The 21,743-nt window shown below is 49.8% G+C and overlaps 2 protein-coding genes across 7 annotated transcripts; one reads left to right on the forward strand and one right to left on the reverse strand.

Annotated features, from left to right (window-relative positions):
* Positions 1-148: 148 nt before the first annotated feature.
* On the forward strand, positions 149-17,711 carry LOC131583752 (ras-related protein Rab-6A-like). 6 transcript variants are annotated; one of them, XR_009278584.1, is made up of 9 exons: positions 161-330; positions 1,735-1,793; positions 3,454-3,507; positions 8,548-8,653; positions 8,932-9,043; positions 11,845-11,938; positions 14,289-14,355; positions 15,172-15,992; positions 17,693-17,711. XR_009278584.1 is itself a non-coding variant. In XM_058848176.1 (9 exons), exons 2-9 carry the CDS (start codon positions 1,768-1,770, stop codon positions 15,234-15,236), a joined length of 627 nt encoding a protein of 208 aa, XP_058704159.1. In that variant the 5' UTR covers positions 191-330; positions 1,735-1,767; the 3' UTR covers positions 15,237-17,189. The 6 variants fall into 6 exon arrangements, 5 of the variants coding, with proteins under 5 accessions (XP_058704158.1, XP_058704161.1, XP_058704159.1 ...); XM_058848176.1 differs by lacking the exon at positions 17,693-17,711 and adding an exon at positions 5,621-5,720 and having other exon boundaries at positions 191-330; positions 8,545-8,653; positions 15,172-17,189; XM_058848177.1 differs by lacking the exon at positions 17,693-17,711 and adding an exon at positions 5,621-5,720 and having other exon boundaries at positions 191-330; positions 15,172-17,189.
* A 1,164-nt stretch (positions 17,712-18,875) lies between these two features.
* On the reverse strand, positions 18,876-21,583 carry PDZD11 (PDZ domain containing 11). Its single transcript, XM_058848181.1, has 6 exons — positions 21,431-21,583; positions 21,234-21,317; positions 20,749-20,805; positions 20,411-20,509; positions 20,265-20,325; positions 18,876-19,618 (listed from the first exon to the last, which is right to left on the reverse strand). The coding sequence occupies exons 1-6, from the start codon at positions 21,515-21,517 to the stop codon at positions 19,584-19,586; spliced, it is 423 nt and encodes a 140-aa protein (XP_058704164.1). The 5' UTR covers positions 21,518-21,583; the 3' UTR covers positions 18,876-19,583.
* Positions 21,584-21,743: the final 160 nt, after the last annotated feature.

Genomic DNA, 21,743 nt, shown 5'->3' on the forward strand with positions numbered 1-21,743 from the left:
GCAACCGCCCTCCCCATCACCGTGGCAACCCCCTCCCGTCGCCATAGCAACCGCCCTCCCCGGCAGCACGGCCCCCGCCCTCGCCGTTGCCATGGTGGCGTCCCCTCCTCCCGTGGCCGTGGCACCGCTCCTCCCCGCGGGGCGGGCCGGCCGTGACGCGGCGGAGGTGACGCGCGGGGCGGTGGTACCGGGGCGCTCGGCGCTGTCTCCTTGTCCCCATCACGGCTCCCGCTCGGCCCCCCCGCGCCGCCATGTCCGCGCCCGGCAGCGGCGGCGACTTCGGGAACCCGCTCAGGAAGTTCAAGCTCGTCTTCCTGGGCGAGCAGAGCGGTGAGCGCCGGGCCGGGCCCGGGCGGAACCGGGAGGGGCCGGCGGGGCGGGGGCAGCGCCCGGGGCCGTGCGGGGCCGAGGCCGCGCTGTGCCCGGGGTGGGGACGCGGTTCGGGCCTGGCGGGGCCCGCCGGGCCCGGGGTGGGGCGGCCCGGCCTGAAGCCTCCGCGGGCGGGGCCCGGGGCTCCGTTCCCAGCCCTTCCCTTCGGCCGGGGCTCCGTTCCCAGGCCTTCCCTTCGGCCGGGGCTCCGTTCCCAGCCCTTCCCCTCGGCCTGGGCTCCGTTCCGCCCTCCCGGGCCCGCAGTGCGCCCGGTGCGGGGAGGCGGCCCCAGAGCTGCGGGGGCTCCTGGCGGCTGCGCTGCCCCCCAGGCCGCGGCCTCCCTCCCTCACAGCCGCGGGGGTTTTGTTTTGCCTCAAAGGGCTTCCCTTTTGTGCCCCTTCCCTGGGAATAGATGGATGAGCTGTGTGTTTTCCTTGGAATCGTGGTGTGGTCTCGCTGGGAGTGCCCAGGGCCCGGTGGATGGGGCTTGGAGCCACCTGGGCTGTGGAGAGTGTCCCTGCCCACGACAGGGGTGGAACTGGATGTGCTTTAAGGTCCCTTCCCACCCAAACAATCGCGGGGTTGTCGCTCCTCGCCTTCTCCTCGAGCCCGGAACTGGAGATCTTGGAGGGATTTCCAGAAGTTTTCTAATTTCCCAGCCTTTCTAATGCAGGATTGACATAGCTGCTGATAGACATTTTCCAGTCTGTTTTTAACCCTCTGCAGTGTTCATAATTTCGCAACTTTTTTAGGCAATTTATTCATCTTTCCTCTTTTACTCATGTCCTTTGAATTTTTCTCAGCTTCCTGATCAAGAATTAGAGCTTTATCTTTGTTTTTCATTTCTTGTCAGTTCTGCACTTTGTCTCTTGATGATGTTTGGAGATGTAAATTTAAAGTTTTGAAACAAACCACCAGAGTTTGCTCTGTATCTAAAATCTTGTTACAAAGGAAGGATGGGAGTGTGGAATGTTGCTTTTCCACGCAGCCAGCGGCAGCAGAACAGCATCTGGGATATCAACTGCTTTGTTTTGATGTTTATGTCCCAGACTTGGGGATTACATAAGGACCAGAACAGGGTAACAAAGCAGATTTATTGCTTGCCCAAAGCAAACAACCAGTTCTTTGTTATCAACACACCTGATTTGAGAGCCAGGTTATCACCATGATTCATTCTGGACCTGCAGAGATTGATCTGCCTCTGTCATTTTGGGACTGAAATTTCCAGCTGGCTGTTTCCCAGGAAGGTGTAGCTGGAATGGCCTGAGATTGGCAGCTGCTGTCAGATCAGTGCCACTCCCAAAGCAGTGCTAATTTTTTTTTTTCCCACTGCTACTTGAAAGTAATTTTTCTCTTCTCTTGTAGTTGGGAAGACCTCCCTGATCACCAGGTTTATGTATGACAGTTTTGACAATACTTACCAGGTATGTGATGCTATTTATTTGCTTTTTAAGTATGTATTTTTGGATAAATGTATGCTCTGCTGTTCAGATAGATTGCTGTGAGTCCGTATCTCCATGAGATGCCGCTTCAAGATCTGATAAGAGGTTAAAATGTGTTGTGAGATGATGCTTCATGATTAAATCAAAGCATCCAGTGTGATGTCAGGAAGCACAGTGTCCAGAAAGGCAGCAAGGTTTAGATCCCCTTTGGATGTGGGATAGATCCTGTGAGAAGCCTTGAGGAAAATGAGGAGAGCATTGTTTTATGATGGGAAGATGATGGTCAGGATTTCTGGTGATGGATATGGGAGCCTCAGGAAATGGAGAATGAATAAAAACCCAACATCTTCTGACATTCTTAGTCTCTGTTATCTTTAGAGCTTCCATTTCAGTTGGAATAGTTGAGTCTGGAGTGTGTAGATGGATCTGCCAGAAGTCAGCTTGGTATATTTTGTCTCTCAATTTTTTTATTACTATTTTTTGACTAAAGGACTAAAGATAGGAAAAGCCAGGGAAGTCTTGGCAGGCAAAGAGGGGGGTGGGGATGAAGAGGCTGCAGATGAAAAGCAGAAGATGTGTAAGAGGCCCGAAGGTTTGGGGAAGAATTAATTGCATCAAAGGCACTCAGAAGTATTTCATGGGAATATCAAATATCTGTAAAGCAGTTGAGATTAGGGCTTTATCTTTTAATTCAGCCTGGAAGAGTTACTGGTTTAGATTGGGGTGATTTGAAGTCGAGGCCAAGTCACTCACTGGAACAGGATCCTCTTGTGCTTCCTGTGGTTTTCCTTCTCCTGTGCTTCCTTTCTTTTCCTGACTCTTGTAAGATGCTCTCATTGATTTATTTATTTATTGCTTATTGTAGTTGTTATAAACCGTGGCCTGGTTGGAAAATAGACCTCCCAGAAACAAATTCTCCCTCCCAAAACTGACTGTGTTGCACTTTTCCACTTATCCAGTGGTACACATTCAGCTGTTTGTGTTAAGAGTGGGGATAATTTGCCTAAAACACTCAAATCTGTTACATCAGGAGCTCTCTCCTCTTTCCTGGGATTCTGATGGGCTGGGACAGCTCCTTGATTGAAGTGCCTGGGAGTGTACCTAACTTAGTGCATTATTTTAAATGCCTTTGTGCTGGAATTGCTGTAGGAATGGGAATGGGAGTGGATGCAGACCTGCCTGGGAAATGAAGCTGCTGAATGTCACTGCAAGGGAAGCACATTCTGAAGTGGAAAGGCCTGGATAAACACAGCTTTTTAGCTTTCATTTGCCCATATTTTATAGGTCTCATGTGTTCTACCTTTGGGGTATTTCTAACAAATGAATTCTTACCAGACTGAATTGCAGCTGGCCAGAAGGAGCTGCCAGCTCAGATAGGATCTGTGTGGAGATAGAGGAATGTCTGAGGTTAAAATCCAGACTCAGAGGTTCTTGTGGAGCTGAGAGGTGTTGAAGGATTCTGTGAAATGGAGCTGGTGCAGATCCACAGATTGCTTTGTTTTTATCACCTCCGTGGAAGGCAATTGAAGGCAAATCATTTCACCGGCTTCATAACAAGTTTGTGAACATTTCTGAGAGTTTGTGCAGAAGGGGGATGCTGGAAGGCGACTCACAGCTCCTTAAATGCTTCTCCTCTTTCCAGGCAACCATTGGAATTGATTTCCTGTCCAAAACAATGTACCTGGAGGACCGCACGGTGAGTGGGGCAGGGGTGGGATGGCTGGGAGGGCTCTTCCCCCTGGCCCTTCCTCCAGCAGCTGCTGGAATCCCCCAGCAGCCTCCAGAGAACCATCCTTGGTTGAATCTCATCACTGGTACAAGATCTGATACCTCTCTCAGGAAGTCAAAGTCTTCCATGGAAAATTGGGGTTGGATAATGGCCACATCCCAGGGAATGTACTGCCTTTTGTGTGGAGCTGCTTTAGGTGCAGTCTGCTCCCTGAATTTGCAGCTCTGCCTCTGGGATTGTCAGGATGAAAAGGGCTGAGCAGACCTCAGGTGCCACAGAATGTTCTGAGCTGGGAAGGACCCACGTGGCTCATCCAGTGCAGTTCCTGAAGCCAATAAAAAGCCAAAGAGTTGATGTTCCAAGTTTTGAAGTCCTCCGTGATTAGACCTCGCTCCTCCTCCTAGGAAGCTCCTGTGGTAATGCAGCTCTGACCTACTGCAATAAAGCAATTTGGGATTTAGCCTGCATGAGATTCCTGTTTACACAGAGACCTCTCACTCCCTTCTCCTGGATTTCCTCTCAGTATTTGTGGATTTACTCATGTTTTGCCAGTATTTGCCTTTTTCCCGTTTTGCTGCTATGTGAGGAGTGTGACAGAGCTGTGGGGCGCTGGGAGCTCCCTGTGTGGAGCTTTGGGCCTGCTGCTTCCAAAGAAGTCTCTTCCCAGTGTGTGTGCTGAGTTTCCTGAGAGTTTCTCTGCCATTTTACCAGTGGTCCAAATTTTATCAATTATTCCCTCTTAGAAAAACCCTTCCTTAACCTTTATTTAAGGCAAAGATCCTGGGAATGCTGCTTGACACCTGTGGATGCCTGTGTGCTGTTAGAGTGATGTGGGTTTCTCATGGTTGTGTAAGTCAGGATGTCACTCACCTGCTGCCCTGCTATCCAGAAAACCACATTTTCCTCCCAATGTTGGAATGCTGGGAGTTTTCCTGATTATGTAAGTGGTCCACAGAGCTCATAAAACCTGTTCAAATAAAGACTGTTCCACAAAGAGGTGTGGAGTGTAGATAAGAGGAAGGACAAATACAAGCAAACAAGCTGGGAAAATTCAGACACTGGAATAGTTTCTTAGGTGTGGTTAATGCTGGATTTTGCAATAGGCTTTGATTTCTGGTCTGGAAATGAGGAGTGCTGAGCCTCCAGCTGGGATGTGTGCTTTGGTGGATTTGATACAGCAAATAATGTATCCTGAAATTGTAGCTGTGCTCCATCACTCAGCTCTAAACATGGCCTGGACAAGCCAGCAGAAGGGATCCTCATCCCTGGAAGTGTCCAAGGCCAGGCTGGACAGGGATTGGAGCATCCTGGTCCAGTGGAAGGTGTCCTTGCCCATGGCAGGGATGAAATGAGTGTTAAGATGAGTGTTCCAAACCATTCTGGAATTCCATGAAATACATGTGGAATTTGGTTCTTTAAAACCATCTCCCAGGAAGGGCAGCTGTGTGACATTCCCAGCACTGGGATGTGTAGCATTAGGTGAGCTGGAGCCACCAGAAGCCTCATCCTCAGTCCTGGCTGTCAGGAGCCACATCCATGTGCCAGTTGCCCTTGTTCCTAACAGACTGAACAGTTCTTCCTCCTCTGTGTGTCCATACCTTCCAGCCTTGCTGGATTGCAGTGCAGGAGAAGCCAGCCTGGAGGGTGGCTGCTGTTTGGGGTTCCACACCTCTGGTTTTCCAGTGGGATCATCCAGGCCAGGCTGAGGTGCTCCTCAGGGTCAGGAGTCCCACATCTGGCCAGCTGCTTGTGTGGCTTTTCTGGCAGGATCCCTGAGGCCTGGCTGTGCATTTCCCTTGTTAGCTGGTGCCACGAGGAGGGATTTAGGGCTCTCCTGGTTTCTGGTGTTGGCATGTGTGAGATATTCCTGGGTGTGTGGAGGGAGGGATGTTCCCAAACCTCGGGAAGTGTCGCTGCCTCTTTTCATGTTTCTGTTCCATTTGAACTTTCCTTTTGTTGCCTTAGTTTTGCTTTGCAACTTATTTTTATTTATTTATTTTGATTTCACTTGAGTTTTGGTTTTGTTCTCCATTTTCCTGCTGTTCCCCTTCCCCTTCCCCTACACTTTTCCATTTCCCAGATTAGGCTGCAGCTGTGGGACACAGCCGGCCAGGAGAGATTCCTCATTCCCAGCTCCATCCGTGACTCTGCTGTGGCTCTCATTGTCTTTGACATCACAAGTAGGTATCGAGCCCAGGGTCTGCAGGGACCTTGCCTTTAATACATATCTGTACTCTGCAAGTGGTGGTGGTACCAAAAAGAGCTGAAATAGCCCATCAGCCACCTGTGGGTGTTGGCAGGGATTGGGAATTCCTGTGTCTGTGCTGGTTGTTGGTAGCCTTTGGAAAGCTTTACTGTTTTTCTGTTTTGTTTTTTTGATTTTCTAACTTCAAAATGATTTTTTCTTTTTAATTTCTGGGTAAGGAGAGAGATTATACAAGTAACAGCTTCAGGTGCCAAAGCAAAGGAGGGTTGTCAGAGTAGGTAAAACAAGACAAGACTGTTTAAAACAGAAGCTGTGGAGTGACTTAGGAGGATTCAAGATTCCCATTTTGTTGGAAGAGAGACCTGGAGACTCACGAGAGAGCTTTTGAAAGAGGAGACATGCAACAACCACAATTTCTAAAGAGCAAACAAGCTTAGAGGGAAATTCTCTGTAATTCTTGACATGAATGTTTTAATACAGGATAGGAAGTTGTGAAGAGAATTATTTACTTTTAACTCCTCGTTATTGATTCCGCTTGATCTGGTGGGGGTTTTGTTAATCTACAGTATGAGGATTTATATAAATTTCATTAAAGAAAACAGCACAGGTGGAAAAGCTCTGGCCCAGCTTTATTCTGTTACAAGTTTAGAGTGAGGACCAGGCGTTTGTTTTACTCTGCTAGGCTGAAGTGCTTAACAAATAATAGGCTGCAATTTATCCTCACTATTCAGGGCAAATTATTTCCTGGTATTTCTCCTAGTCCTGGAGAGAATTCTGGGGGAATTCCTGGTTTGGTGCAAATGATGTCAGACTGGCCTGTTTGGGGAGCACAGAGATGTGCAGGTGTGCCTGTGCTGGGGATTCTCCTGGCTGAGGCAGAGGGGCAGGATGCACAGCTTGACATCATTTTTCCCCCTGTACAGGACAGAATGCTGTTTATCCAGGCAGCTGGAAACATTTTGCTAGTCCAGGCTGTTCTTAACAGCTCCCAGCCATGTCAGAAGAAATTAAATGACAGCTGATCTCATAATTCTTCAGCAACGGGCTGATGTTTGCAGATAATTTCATTTTTTCACTGTTCTTGGTGACTGAGAGGTTTAAAGTTCTCTTGTGTTGTAGGGACATGCTCAGGTACTTCTGGGGACACAATGAAATTGTTCAGTGATTGTTGATATGCTGGACATCCCAAAATGCAGGTGGAGAGATCCATGAAGGGAGTCCAGACTCGGCTCAGGCCCCTCCTGAAGGTTGTTCCTAAGGGAGGCTGGGCTCATTCCTGGTGTCCCACGGTTGTTATTTGCATTTTCCCTTCTAAAATGGGTGCACACAAACCTGGACTTGTAGAAACACAGTAAACCTGGGTCACTTCACAGGTGTTCAGTGTGGTACCTGCTCCATTGATTTGTAAAGGTACTGGAGACCTTTATAAATTAATTATTTAATTATTAATCACAAATTAAACAAATATAATAAATTAAACAAATTAAACAAATTGACTGGGCCAGCTCTGTGGTGCTTTCTCCAGTTGCCTTTTGCCTGTGAGTCTGAAGGTTTGGGGTGGTTCAGTCACCACCTGGGTGAATGCACATGGTGAATATTCCAGTGTAACAGCACTGTCCAGGGAAGGTGTGGAAGCTTGGGGAGTCCAGGAGCTGTCCTCTACTGTGACACTGCCCAGGTGCTCCCAGTTTGTCACCTTGAGTTCCCTGGGATAGAGAAGAGCCCTGACTTCTGCTCCTGTAATCAAGTCTGCCTTCAAAATGAAGCAAGAGCTAATTGCTTTAACTATAAACCCTAATCTTCCTTAAGCCCCAGGGCATCAGCTCGACATTCCCTGATGTAGATAAGATGTTGTTTTGAATCTGACTGCAGCCCTGTGCTTTATCAGCTTCTCTTCCTCTTCTAAACAAGCAATGATTGGTCCTGAGGAAGCTGCTTTTTTCTTGATGAGCTTCCTCATTAACCAGTGCTCTGCCTCCCTGCGGGGGATTATTTGTGGCTCTAAACTGGGAACCACTCCATAAAACTGTTGGGAATGGGGAGCAATCCTGTTTTCAGGCACTGTGGGACAAAGGAAAAGGAGGCACTGCCAGGGTTGGAAGCTTTTTGTTTGGGGAATTTTTGAGCAATGCTGGTTCAGCCAGGCAGGTCCCAGACCTTGGAGCTGTCATGTATAATAATATACAATATATAATAATATACAATATATAATAATAACAGTTTGTGTTTGGGGTCAAACTCTGGACCAGCATTTTTGTGATTCCTGTGCTGCTCTGGAAGGGAGAACCCAATGTCCTTTGCACCACCTGAACCCTGCAGTGTGTAACATTTGCTTTCATTTCTGCTGGAATTTAAGGAATCATTGCTTCAGTATCACATGGAAATCCCCACTGCCATCACATGGATGCTCCATGCTGGAGGTTGGATTCTGTTTGCTTGCCTGGTGTCTGTCCTGTGGGAATTGCCCCAAAAGCTTTGATCAGAGATGCTCCAGACTATGAGTCCTGTGGAGATCCCATCCATAATCCTGGGAGATCAGTGCTGCACTGTTGGCTACCCCCAGTAATGAGGTGGGAGCCAAATCCTAGAGATGTTTGGGAATAGCAGGATCTCTGGGTGAGCAAAGGCGGGAATTAAATCACTTTACAAACAGATCCAGGAAGCAGCTTTGCTGTGGTTGGATTTGGGGCCAGATGACGAGGTCACCTCAGCTGCTGCAGTTGGGTGTGGAAGTGACCTTTTCCCTAAAGGGTTTTCCTGCTCTCTCTCCTCTCCCTGGTGGGCCGGGCTGGCCCCAGCAGGTCCGGCTGCAGCTCTGGGACACGGCGGGGCAGGAGCGGTTCCGCAGCCTCATCCCCAGCTACATCCGCGACTCCACCATCGCCGTCGTGGTCTATGACATCACAAGTGAGTGGGGGCTGCTGACAGCACGGGGGAGTGGTGCTCTGCTGTGTCCTTGTTGGAAACACCCCACACCAGCAGAACTGAGAAGTTACAACCACAAGTTCTGCAAAAACATCATTAAAATCAGAAATGTTTCCCCCCCTTCCTTGTTTTTCTGTCTGGGCAGGAAATAATTAATGTGGGGTGGGGAGGTTTGGAGAAGCACCTGAGCACGAGTGAAGCATTTTCCCTGTCATAACAGAGTTTTATCCTCAGCTTTGCTATTTCATTCTTCCCTGCAGACTTGAATTCTTTCCAGCAAACCTCCAAGTGGATCGATGATGTCAGGACAGAGCGAGGCAGCGATGTCATCATCATGTTGGTGGGGAACAAAACCGACCTGGCAGACAAGAGGTAACGGGGGAAACTGGGCCCTGCTGCCCTGCCCAGAGCCACCAAGGACTGGGGCCAGGCTGGGCTTAAAATAAGGCTTGGTTTTAAGCACAACATCGTTTGCTTGTTGGGAAATTCTCATTTCTGGTTTCAGCAAAAGTTATTCCCTCTGCTAGCCAACAAATAGTTTAAAAAAATTGCTTAAGTGGCTCTACACCATTTTCCCAGTGGGGTATTTTGCCTGATTTTCATTTTCACACTGAGGTAAAGGCTGAAAGCTGCATGTAAAAGCAAGGAAATCAGCTGATTTTCATTATTCTCCACCAATTTCCCTCACTCTCTCTGCACATGCAGCTGGAAGTTCATGGCACAGTTTCTCCTTGTTAAGATGCAGCATGAACTTTTGTAGGATTGATCTAAAAGTTTGAATTTCTCTGAGTGTCAATTTCACGTCATACATAACACATGTTTGAAAGGAAACCAGATCAGCAAAACCCAAACTTCCCCCAAAGAGAGACCCAAAAATTTAATTAGGCTCCTAAAATGACACTGACTTAATGTTTTGGGAGATGCCATGAAACATTTCACTTTAAAACTCTCAATTCTACAGCACATCAACCAAAATAACCAATGGAATGGGTTCTTAGAAGAGCACAGGCTTTACTTTGCGTTCCTATTTCAAATCCTCCTCTGGATTGTTGATTTAACAGTAATTTTGTTGGATATTTTCAGAGATTTTTGTTCTTTAGGGAGGTATCAGGAGCAGTGTAGATAAGGGAAGGTTTTTATTTTAATGGGTGGTGCCAGAAGCAGTTGGCAAAGGGAAGATGGAGTGAACCAGGCAGTTCCAACCCTTCCAGCTGAACCATCCTCACACACACACACACCAAAAATGTGGGCTTTGGGTGTCAGGGCATGTGTGAGGGGCTGAAACCGTGGGGGATTTTGATGTGATGATGTGATGCAAAAAAAAGCCATCTCAGGAAGGTAGAACTGGCAAACACCTGGATCTCACAGCAAAATAAAGCCTAAAAATATCAAATCCTTGTCCTTTGGCTGTTAACAAGATTTTCCTGATTGAAGGAGAACAATTTATCAATGAAATTAAGGTTTCCTCAGCAAAATCTTGGCTTTTATTTGAATACCATTGTTCACTCTGTTTCTTGGGATGATGGGCACAGTGATCTGAGTGTTCCATTGTGGGGCATTCCCACATTTTAAGTTCTTACCCCTGCTTTACTCATTCCTTCAGTTGAGCATTCCTTCAGGATGTGTTGTGATGTGGATTTTCTCCTGTGATTCTGGTGGTTTTGTGTCCCAACGTCCCCAACATCCCTGGCTGTTTTCCCTGGCTGCAGGTTTTTAGTTTTTATGCCCAGCAGGAATAATTCTACTTGGCTTTTCCCACTTCATTGAGAAGCATTTTGAGGTATCCTGTGCCTTGCTCTTTGGAAATATTCCTAAAACTTGGTGCTCAGAGCTGCAGGAATACAGTAGAAACATGTACCGTTCGTTTTGCTTAAAAATTCTATGTGTGATGAACTCACAGTCTGTCCCTGAAATTGTTCACAAAAGCAAAATCCAAGATGTCCCTTAGCCAGCTCTGGATTTTGGCCACTGAGCCTCTCCTGGGAGCTGGGAATAACTGCAGCTCCCTGATTCAATAACCTGGCATTTCTAATTCCTCTCAAAATCCAGTTTCCTGTGAAACTAGAAAGCCCTGTTGGATCATTTCAGCCTTGGAGTATTTCCTGATGGTGCACAACAGCTGGCCCAGCACTGCTGGAAGAATTAAAAACACCAGAAAATTGTTTGAAGCAGCTACAGCTGAAGTTCATGCAGCATTGGAAATTCTTATTTTGGGAGCTGAATGTGACAGTAGTCCTGGTGGGGGCTGGAATTTGGAATAATGGGAAAGGCAATATCCAGGTGTCAGTAACAGGAGCTGCCTTGCCTTTCTTTTCAAGGGAAGCTGGATTTGTGTGAGGTTGAAATTCTGGGCCTGTAGGGTTGGACAAATCCACCTTTGGTGTCACTAAGGTGACATTTTTTGAGGCAGAATACAGGGAAGCTGTTCATCCTCTGATAAAAACGAGGGATGAGGCAAGTTGTGAGGGAAAAAAGCAGCACTAAAAATAGCCCTGTTCCTGTTCAGTGCAGCCTGGTAAGTTTTTCATTCCACTCAATGTTGCTTCAGTTGCTGGCTGGTTTTTTTTGTTGGTTTTTTTTGGTTTTTTTTTTTCCTTTTTTCTCCCTGAAGTTTTCTTTCTCTCATTTATGGACTCTTTTGCTTCGGTTTGGTTTTTCTGCTTTGTGATTTGTTCTTATTACAGGAGACAGGTTTCTGTAGAGGAGGGTGAGGGAGAAGCTCAAGAGCTGGATGTGCTGTGTGTTGAAAGCAGTGCTAAAGCAGGACTTACTGGGACACAGGGAGGTGCTCAGAGGGGCAATTCCAGGTGCTTGTTCCCAAGCACTGTCCCTGCTGCTGGAGCCTTTCTGGAGTCTCTGTGTCATCTCACAGCATTCCCTCTGTTAGATTTGGGAAACTCCCTGTCTGGGTGTGGGGGATTTTCCTTCCCTGGAATGCAGTGGATGAGGCTCAGATGTTCTGCACAAGCTTCATCCTGTGCTGCTCATCTGCCACAGCTCCAGGTGTTCCTTGGGGAGCTTCCCTGAGGTGGTTTCACTCCAAGCTGAAAGACCTGGGGGTGGTGAAGCCTCGAGGGTCCTGAGGTGAGCTCAGGAGGGGGAGCAGCAACTCTCTCCCAGCCATCCCTAACTCTTCCCTCTGTTCCTTGTGTTTCTTTTCCACCTTTGTGCAGGCAAATCACCACAGAGGAAGGGGAACAGAGAGCCAAAGAGCTGAATGTGATGTTCATTGAGACCAGTGCAAAGACTGGCTACAATGTGAAACAGGTACATCCAGGTTGTGTTCTCAGCCAGGAATCTGTCCCACACTGCTCTGGGTCTGCTCCAGGCTGCGTTTGTGATCCTGCAGGAATTTCCTCATGTTTAATGCCAGCCCCTGAGATGTTTCTTGGTTTATGTAGTACAAGCCTCTTTCCTGTTGAGTCAATGATTCCCTGTCAAAGCTAAACCTCGAAACAAAGGAGAACTCACTCCAGAATGTGCTGAGGGATGGGAAAGGGAAAAAAAATCATTGTTTTTTGCAGCCAGTCAGCTGGAATTTGGTTTGGTTTGCTTCACAGTCAGTGCACTGTTTACTGAAATCACTGCTGACATCAGTGGGGAGAATTGTTTCTGCTGATGCACTGGAGTAGAAGCTCCTCTTTCTGTTTGCCAGCCAGAGAATCTTGAAATATTTTAGGGGAATTGAGGTTGGAAGGGATCTCTGGAAGTCAGCCCTTCCATCCCTCCTGCTCAGAGCAGGAGTTTGGAATATCTCAAAGGGTGGGGGCTGTCCAGGTGCCAGTGTTTGCTCAACCAAACAGCAAAATAACCTTTAAATTTTTGTTTTAAGCAGAATTTCTCAGATTTCTGCTTGTGCCCTTGGCCTTTTGCTTGTGATTCCCCTTTTCACAGGCTCAGGGATCGTTCTGGATGTGACAGGGCTTGGAATAGGGAGCTGTGAGCTCTGGAGGAAATTGGGAAACATCCTCAGGAGTTTGCTGCACACCAGCAGCTTGGTTCAACTTCACAGGGAGATTAGGAGGCTTTGGGCTCAGTTTTTGTGGCAGTTCTGGATTGAACTCACTCATTTAGTGTTTGATTTTGACTCGTGTTGCCTTCTTTGCCCAGCAGGAGAGCTGGGATTTGAAGGCTGCAAACTCCAGCACCTCACTGGGACCTTGTTTTTGCAAAGAGCACCTTTGGAGGGGTGGCTGAGGAGCTGCTGGGAGGGAAATGAGCAGCAGCAGGGATTGCTCTGGTGTTTGATGCAGCAGAGCTCAGCAGCCTGGCAGTGTCTGCACTGTGGGAGGGCAGCAGGGTGAGCTCCGAACACTGTCTGAGGCATGATGTAAATCCATTTTCTGGGTTTTCTGGGGATATCAGAGCCCTTCCCAGCTCCAGCACATCCTTCCCAGTGTAACTGCAGCTCCCTGGAGCCAGCAGTTCTGCTGAGGAATGGCTGTTTGGCAGCAGGACTGACCTGAAGGGCTGTGTAGGAATCCAGAAATGGAGAGAGATTTATTTCTCTGTTTGTCCTATTCTCCAAAAAGGTATTAATCCTATTTGTCACTGACAGAAAGGCTTCCAAATATCCCTGGGTAAACCAGGATTTACAAAAAAATAAGTAGAAAGTAGTAGAATGTTTAATATGTCACTGAAGTGAAAAATACAGATTTTAGAGTGTTTAATACATGGAGTAAAGATGGAAGAAAAAAAGTGTTGTTTTTAGCTTTCCTTCTCCATGATTCTGCAGTTTTTAGGAGCACAAAGAGGAATTGGTTGAAAGTTAATTGCAGTTTTAGTTATGTAAGTAGATATAGAAAACTTATTTGTTAATATATTAAAATAATACGCGTGTCTATAGTTAATAATATAAAAACAAATATAAAGATGAGACGGTGGCGTGGTTCAAAGCCATTTTGTGCCATCAGAACCCAAAGTGTGCCAAGTTGTAGTAATTTGAACTTGTGCAGAAAAGTCTGAAAAGACCTGTCAAGTTTTGTGATAACATTCTAATAAACATGAGAAACAAAATCCTAACAAACTTTAGAGTTTTCCTCCTGACCCAGAGAACTGAGATAAATGGAACTCCCTGTGAAGGAGTATTCCAAAAGAGCTCAGCTCAGAGAAGCTGAGAAATCCAGGAGTGAAAAGAATTGCAGAAGAAGTGCAGCAAAATCAAAAAAAAAGGAAAAGTTTCAGGCTGGGCTCTAAAAGCTCAGTTATTCCACAGAGGAGTATTCAGTGCCAGCTGAGTGATCAGAAATCCCCAGATGTGCACCCTGTGTGCACAAGCAGAGGCTGGATGTAGTAAATGTTGTTTAGTGAGTGCAGGAGGGAGTTCCATGAATCCCTGGAACAAGTTACTAATTAATTCCATGTTCTCTTCAAGCAGGAACAGGTAAAATAAAACTGGTATTTTTGTAGGCATTGAGTAAGTTCTTTAATAAAAGTTCTTTAAAACCTGTTAAATTTCTTGCATAAAATTCTCATGGCATTTTTGATCACTGCTCTGCCTGCTAAAATACCACTTAACGAGTTTGTACAACTCAGACTCCGAGTCCTGCTGTAAAACAATGTTTTTAACAGGAACTTTTTTCTGAAAGCCTTGAGCTTCTCTCTCGCTGCTTTTCAGCTTTTCCGCCGTGTGGCTGCTGCCTTACCTGGGATGGACAGCACACCAGAGAAGAGCAAAGAAGACAGTATCCTTGTTTTCCCATGGAATTGGGCAATTATCTGCTGTTAAGTTTGGCTTGCTGACTTTCTTTGGCACATTGTGGGGAGGGGCCTTACTGGGGTTTTGCAGGGATGTGGCTGAATCAGGGCGGGGAGGTGTTGGAGTGTGAGCTGGGGGATGGAGCAGCCCTGCAATGAGGAAAGGTTGGGAGAATTGGGATTGTTCAAGCTGGAGAAGAGAAGCTTTGGGGTGACCTAATTTGGGCCTTCAGGACCTGAAGAAGCTTGAAAAAGAAAAGTGAATATTTATAAATTCTTGGAGTGACAAGACAAGGGGGAATGGCTCCCCACTGCCAGAGGGCAGGGTTAGATGGGATGCTGGGAGGGAATCCTTCCCTGTGAGAGTGAGGAGGCCCTGGCACAGGGTGCCCAGAGAAGCTGTGGCTGCCCCTGGATCCCTGGAAGTGTCCAAGGCCAGGTTGTACAGGGCTTGGAGCACCCTGGGACAGTGGAAGGTGTCCCTGCCCATGGCAGGGGGTGGCACTGAGTGGTCCTTAAGGTCCCCTCCAACCCAAGCCATGCTGGGATTGTATGACCCTGTTTGTGGGCCAGATATAAATGTACACAACTCATGGCCAACACAAGTTTTGCTTCTCCACTCAAACTGAGGCTGGAATTTCCACAGCTTTAAAACGCCAGAGCTTGTTACTCTATTTATCCATCCTCTGCCAGGTCTCACCATGTCCCTGGCTTTGCAGTTACCCTGTGCAGGCAGGCCACAGAGAGACACCAAACAACTCTTCCAGCTCCTGTTTTAGGTGATTCCTTGACTGTCCCTGCAGTGATTGACATCAAACTAGAGAAGCCCCCCGAGCAGCCAGTCACGGAGAGCGGGTGCTCCTGCTAACAGCCCCTGCCAGCAGCACCCCCGCCCGGCCGGGCTCCCGGAGAACATCCCGCTCATCACCACCCCTCTGGGGCTGGAAAACCATTCCTAAGCGAGCGAATCCCTGTGTACTGGTGGGGAGCAGCCCCGGCCGCCCCTCTCACTGCATGGTTTGAGCCCTGAGTGCAGAATGAGTGTCCTGTCTTTTGAGTTTATTTTTTTATGTTGTTGCACTTTGGCACCGTGGTGCCCTTCACACTCTCTCCCTCTCTCTTTCTCTCTCTCTTCCTCCCTTTCTCCCCCTGTTCCCACCTCGAGCCTCCCTGCTCAGATGTATCTTGTGAATGCCATGGAAAAGCTGCCGAGTTAGGGAAGACAAAAATGAAGCTTTGGGGGGTGGGTTCTCCACCTTCCCTCCTGCCTTGCATCCTCCCCCTGCCCTCTCCAGCCCTGCATCCCCACTTCCTCTGGTAAAAGGCTGCTCCTTAAACTTAAACCAGTCACTTGGACTTGCCTTTTTGGACTCTGCAGGTTCCCTGTTCCCAGGCTTTGCTTCCCACAGGGCACACACCCCATGAGCTCCCTGGTTTCTCCTTTCTGTGGATGATCCTGGCTAACTCTTGCTCACAACTTCCCAGTTTTGCCCTTCGTGTTGCACAGGGCTCTGGAAAGCCCCAAACTCTGAGAGCTTTGGCCTTGTTGCTCCTGTTTGTGTGGCAGGGACATCCCAGAGCCTGCTCCCCTCAGCTGGAATCTCTTCCCATCCAGAGCATGTTGGTGAGTGTTGGCTGCAGATGTGGGGGAGGAGGAGGGAACAGAGACTTTGCAGCCCAAGGCTGGGTGGGGAGAGATCCTCAGGGATTCTGGAAGGAAACAGTGACCTGGAATCCATCACTGCAGGGACAATTCCTGCCCTGGGAGTCATGGATGCTCCTCAGGCTCTTTCCCTGATCTCCATTCTCCCGTTCCTCATCACGGCAGCTGCTTCCTGCGGAGCAGGAGAGCCACAGCAGAGGGAAGGGCAACATTCCACTCTCATTCCCAGGTTGCTGCTTGATGGAATCATTCCCATTGCCTCTGCCCTTGGAGCAGAGCTCTGGGGTGGGACCAGCAGCAGTTTAACTCCTGGGGGAGTTTTAACCTTTGCCAAAGCTGAGGGGAGCAGTGGCAGGGAATTCCTGTCCCAGTGGGTGGAGGATTGGAGGATTGAACGCTGCTGAAGGGAATTCTGGTGTCACTGCCCAACCTTGGAGGTTGGGAATTGCCTCCTTTCCCCCTGGTTTTGAATTAATTCAGAGCTCTTCAGAGATTTCCTGGGGTTTTGGGTCCACAAAAAGTTGGTCTGTCAGTTGGCAGAGAGGAGAATTCCACTGTGCTTTCCCCACCTGGCCAGTGTGACACGGAGGGTGCTGTGGTAGGACACAGTGTGACCACGGTGGGGGGGTCAGTGACACTCCCTCCCCTGGCAGGGTGTCCCTCAGTCCCTGCCACCGTGTGTGCACCTGAGGGCAGGAGGGGACAGCCCAGGCCTGGCAGCAGGTCACCGAGGTCCCCAGAGTCCCTTCCCCTCCAGGCGAGCTGGCTGCAGGAGGAAGCTGGGATGTGACTCCCCGTTCCCTGCCCCTCGGGAAGCTGCTCCCATTCCCTGTACATAGCCCTTTGTGGGAATTGCTGGTGTCGGTGTCCGTGTCTGTAGAACAGGTGTTGCTGTCCCTCCTCACAGGCAGCTCTGCTGTCCCTTCGTGTTGTTCGAGTCACGGACCGGGGCGGGAGGGGGGAGACCCCAATTACGGGGCGGGGGGTAATTAGTGGAATCCAATAGTTCCCTTCCCACTGTTTTTCTGGATGTGTTCCTGCCGTGTGTCCGGCCCTGCTGTCTTGTAGCTGTAGCGAGTAAGTGTGACTGTAACTCTGAGTAAGGACTGTGTGACACAGCCACAGTGTATCACTAAATAAATAAAGTTATTTCACCAACACTGCGCTCTCCTGCTGCCACACGGGGCTGGGGGGTTTGCTCCGAGGCGTGACATTCCTGCCCTGAGTAGGGAAGAAGGAAAGGAGGAGGGAACAGAGGAGAAGGAATAATGGAGGAGGAGTATGAGGGATGGAGAAGGAGGAAGGATGAATGAGGAAGGACAGGAGGAAGGGTAGAGGTGGAGGAATAGAGAAGGGAAGGACAGAGGAAGGAGGAAGAATGGAGCAGAAGGAGGGACAGAGGAGAAAGAGGGAGGAAAGGGAAGGACAGAGGAGGAGAAAGGACTTTGCTGATATTGTTGCAAAATGTGGACTATGTAACAATTTTCTCAGGAAGTCTCTTCTTTGATGTTTGATCTTTGATACTTTCAAGCCTAATCAGCAAAAAATGAGATTTAATCCAGGAAACTGAGCAGTCAATGAGCTGGAAGTGATGTCCAGGTGATTTGTGGGTGGAATTGCCTCACTGAGGGTTAGAACTGGACATGCTTCAATGATTTCAGCCCCAGGGGATATTTCCAAACCTTGAGAAGAAGGATCTCTATTTTGGGATAACAACAGGACCCTGTGGATCCAATCATGACTCTGAATGGAGCCAGGAGCACACAGCTCCAGGAGCCCTCAGGTGAGCCCTTCCCTGCAACACACCTGGGACTGATCCTGCTGCTCCAGAAGGATCTGCAGGACCTCTGCCAGTGCTGCTTCCCTGCAGCCTGAACCCCTGGCAGTGCTCCCTCCATCCCTGCAAGTGTCCAAAGCCAGCCTGGACAGGGCTTGGAGAAACCTGGGATAGTGAGAGGTGTCCCTGCCCTTGGATGATCCTTAAGGTCCTTCCCACCCAAACCAGTCCATGGTTTTATAAATTTGTGCCTTTCAGCCCAGTTTTGTCAGTCACTAAAAAAATCCAGTGTTGCTGGAGCTGTTGTTTTCTCACCAGGAATCAGTAACTGCTCGAGTTCTGGAGGATGAAATGGACTCTGGTGGCCTTAATTCTCTGCTAATTAACATACCCAAGACGTGAACATGCCTTGGGAAAGAATGCACCCTCTCCTGTCAGCCAGGTCAGCAGGAAAACACCTGAGTCATTCCCTGGGAGGAACTGCCCAGGGCAGGTGAGACCTTCCTGGAGCTCCTGCCAGGGAATGCTCTGAAGCAGGAGGGACAAATTCAAATGGAATTGTACCTGCAGCTCCCTGTGGAGAGAGCTCCTCTTTCCCTGTGGAACACAGAGATTCTGGGAAACCAGTGTGAGACCAGAGAGGTGATAAAAGAGGTCTCCTTCCCCTTCCCAGGGTGTTGCAGGGGCTTCCAGAATGTTCATTCCCCAGGTGGAAAAGCTAATTTTAAGTTCTGAATGAAAATCTCTTTTCCAGTGTATTTTCCTGGCTCCCAGCCTGGCTCAGTGTCCTGCCCTGCTCCTGGAGTTGTGCTGGAGCCACCACAGCCAAAATCCTGCCTTGCTCCTTCCTGGCAGTGCTGGAACACACCCCAGGTTAAACAGGAGCTGGTTTCCAGGAGAGCCAGTGGAAAAAGCCCCTGAAACAGCTGCAGATCCCAAATTTTCTCATGTAGGCTGCAAGGGTGACTGGAGCTGAGCCTTGTCCCAGCATTTTGTTGGAATGGTGCTCATGGTGGGTACATCCCAACCTCCACCCAGACTTCCTGTGTGGGAATAAGCTGAATTCAGGCTGCTGTACTTGATTTATTGATTGTTTTTACAGAAAAAGTGGAAAACACCACAAGGAAGAGAAGGCCAGAGCCAGGGCTGTCCTGAAACCATTACAACATGATCTCACCAGGCATTTGCCCCTGGATTTGCTGATAATTAACATGTTTCCTTGGTAATTAACATTTCCAAACATCCCAGCCCTATAATGTGGGGTTTTATCAGCAAAGAGCCACAAGCAGCCACATCTGAGCACAGACTGGGGCTGGATTTTCCTTGTGGAGTTCCCAGCAAACCCAGCAATGCAGAGCAGAGGTGGGACAGAGGAGAAGGAAAGAATTCCATGGCACAAGAGAGTGGAACAGGTGGATTTCCTGGAGGACAATTCCATGCTCTGCTCAGGAATGCTCAACAGCCAGGGATCCAGGATCAAGGGATCCAGAACCAACCCAGAACTCACCTAATTTAAGTCTTGCTAAAATTTGGATCCTGCTGGAGCAGCTGCCCCCCCAGAATCCACTTCACACCAGCTTTTCCCAACACCCATTCCCAGGAGCACAGCCTCAATCCCCATCCATCTTCCAGCCAAATGAGCCCCTTGGCATCTCTCCACGTGGGAAAGAGCTGTGCAGGACAGCGGTGCCTCCAGTGAAAGCTGAAACGTGAGGAGTCATCTCAGACATCGGGGAAAAAGGAGTGGAGAGGTTTTGGCAGGATGAAGCTCCCCGTTAGTGAACTGTCCGCTCCTTCTGCCGCTGGTAATCTGGGAGGGAGGGACAAAGAGAGGATGGCCAGGGGGAATTGCCCAAAATATTCAGGAAAACACACATTTCCAAGTGGGAGGCAGTGTTTGAGACCCTCTGGCTCTAAAAGTGCACCCCCCACCAGTCATTTCAAGTGGTTTTTGGCCAAAATTATTTGTTTTAAATCCCTTCCTTGCCTACTCCTTTTTTCTCTTCTCCTTAATGGCCACTTGGTATTTTATGAAGAAACCTCATTTGGCTCGACTTCCCTCTTTTTTTATCCCTTAAATCTTGGAACTTTATGGGTGCAGAAGCAGAAACTGGGAGTTAACCCAGTCCTTCACTCACAATTCAAACATCCTTAGGGAGGGATATCCACCACTGGTAGGATATCCACTTGTACCAGAGCTTGTTCCTATGTCATTCAAGGATAATTAGCTGAAATTTATGAGCTCTAAATTAAATTTTCCATTCCCCAACTATCCCACCACCTTCCTGCTCTCTGAATTTTCCTACAAGGGCAGATGAAGCCAGGCCTCCTTATCCTGACGTGGTGCCTGATCCCAAATCAACAGTCAGTGACCCTGGGCTGGTAAACTCTGGTGGAACAGGCAGGGATTTATGGAATTTTGCTTCCCAAGGAGCGTTCCAGGACTGGGCACTTACTGTAGGGGAAGTACCGGACGCGCATGGTGATCTCCCGCGCTGTCTTCAGGATCTCCACTGCCTGGAAAACATGGGAAGAGCATTCCATGGGTTCTGTGCTGAGCTGGGAGGCTGGAAGGAGGTGGATTCCCCACCCCAGCGCTCACCTTGCTGTGCTCAATGTCCTGGAAATCCACATCGTTCACTGAGAGCACCTGGTCCCCCTCCTGCAGCCCGGCCCTGTGAGCATCCGAGTCGGGAATCACCTGGGAAGGGAGAGCAGGGATGGCAGCAGCGGATCTCCCCCAGCTCCCCTCCCACGCTGCCCCGGGGAGCGATTCCAGGGGCTGGGAAGAGATCAGGGAGTGGTGCAGCATGTTCTGAGGACTTTGTGGCAGATCCCAGCCCCGAGCTCAGGGGGTGTGAGGCAGCCAGAGCCTCCCTGCACACCCGGCCGGCTCAGCTGCTCCCACCGGCACAGGGAACGGCACAAGGACGGACACACCTTGGAGATGAAGATTCCCAACTGCGAGGCTTTTCCTCCCCGGATGTTGAAGCCCAGCTGTTGGAAAAACCAGCATGGAAATGCAGTCACCAGGACTCTTCCCTTGGCACAGTTCTCTTTCCATTCCCCAGGACTCTTCGCCCTGACCAGGTTCCTTCCACTTCCCCAGGACCCTCCTCCCTGCTCTGTCTCCTGGAGAATCCAAGGCGTGGGTGCTGCAGCCAGGCCCTCTCTCCAAATTCCTGCCACCGGGAACACCCCACTCCCATTCTCCAGCAGCTCCACATCCCAAAATACCACATGGGGAACAACCCCTGTCCTTACCCACCGCCCCGGAATCTGCCACCCTGCCCGCCCCACGCCTGTCACAGCAGCTCCCTGTGCCAGGACGCTGCCAGTCGGGAATATCGCAATGCCAGCGCCTTTCTGGCCAGGAAACGCTCTGGGAACGCGACACCGCGCCCAGGCAGCGCCGCCCGCCTCACCTGCGCCCCGGGCGGCTTCTTGAGGACGATGGTTCGGGGCAGGAACTGCGTGAGCTCATTGTTGTAGTCGGGGTGATAAACGCGCTGCGGGGGACGCGCGGCGGCTCAGCCGGGCCCGGGCCGGGCTCCCCCGCCCGGCGAGGCCCCGCGGCCGCCGCCCCCGGGCCGTCCCCCCGCTCCCCCCGTCCCGGGCTGACCTCGTGCGGCGGGACCCAGGCGGGCGGGCTCTCGTAGGGCGGCAGGAAAACCACCGGGAAGTCGTCGTAGGGAACCCGGCCCTCCATGCTGCCGCTCCGCCGCCGCCGGGACGCGCCCCGCGCGCGACGCACCGCGCTGCGATTGGCCGCGCCCCGCCCCTCGCCCCGCCCCCCGCCTGACGCACCCGCACGCGATTGGTTCCTCCCCTCCCCTCGCGCTGTCCCACCCCCACCCACGGTTGACTCCGCCCCCACCTGACGCACAGCTCTGCGATTGGCTGCAACTCCGCCCCCCGGTGACGGCCAGCCCTGC

The sequence above is a fragment of the Poecile atricapillus genome, chromosome 12 (genome assembly GCF_030490865.1).
Source record: "Poecile atricapillus isolate bPoeAtr1 chromosome 12, bPoeAtr1.hap1, whole genome shotgun sequence".
NCBI classification, from domain to species: domain Eukaryota; kingdom Metazoa; phylum Chordata; class Aves; order Passeriformes; family Paridae; genus Poecile; species Poecile atricapillus.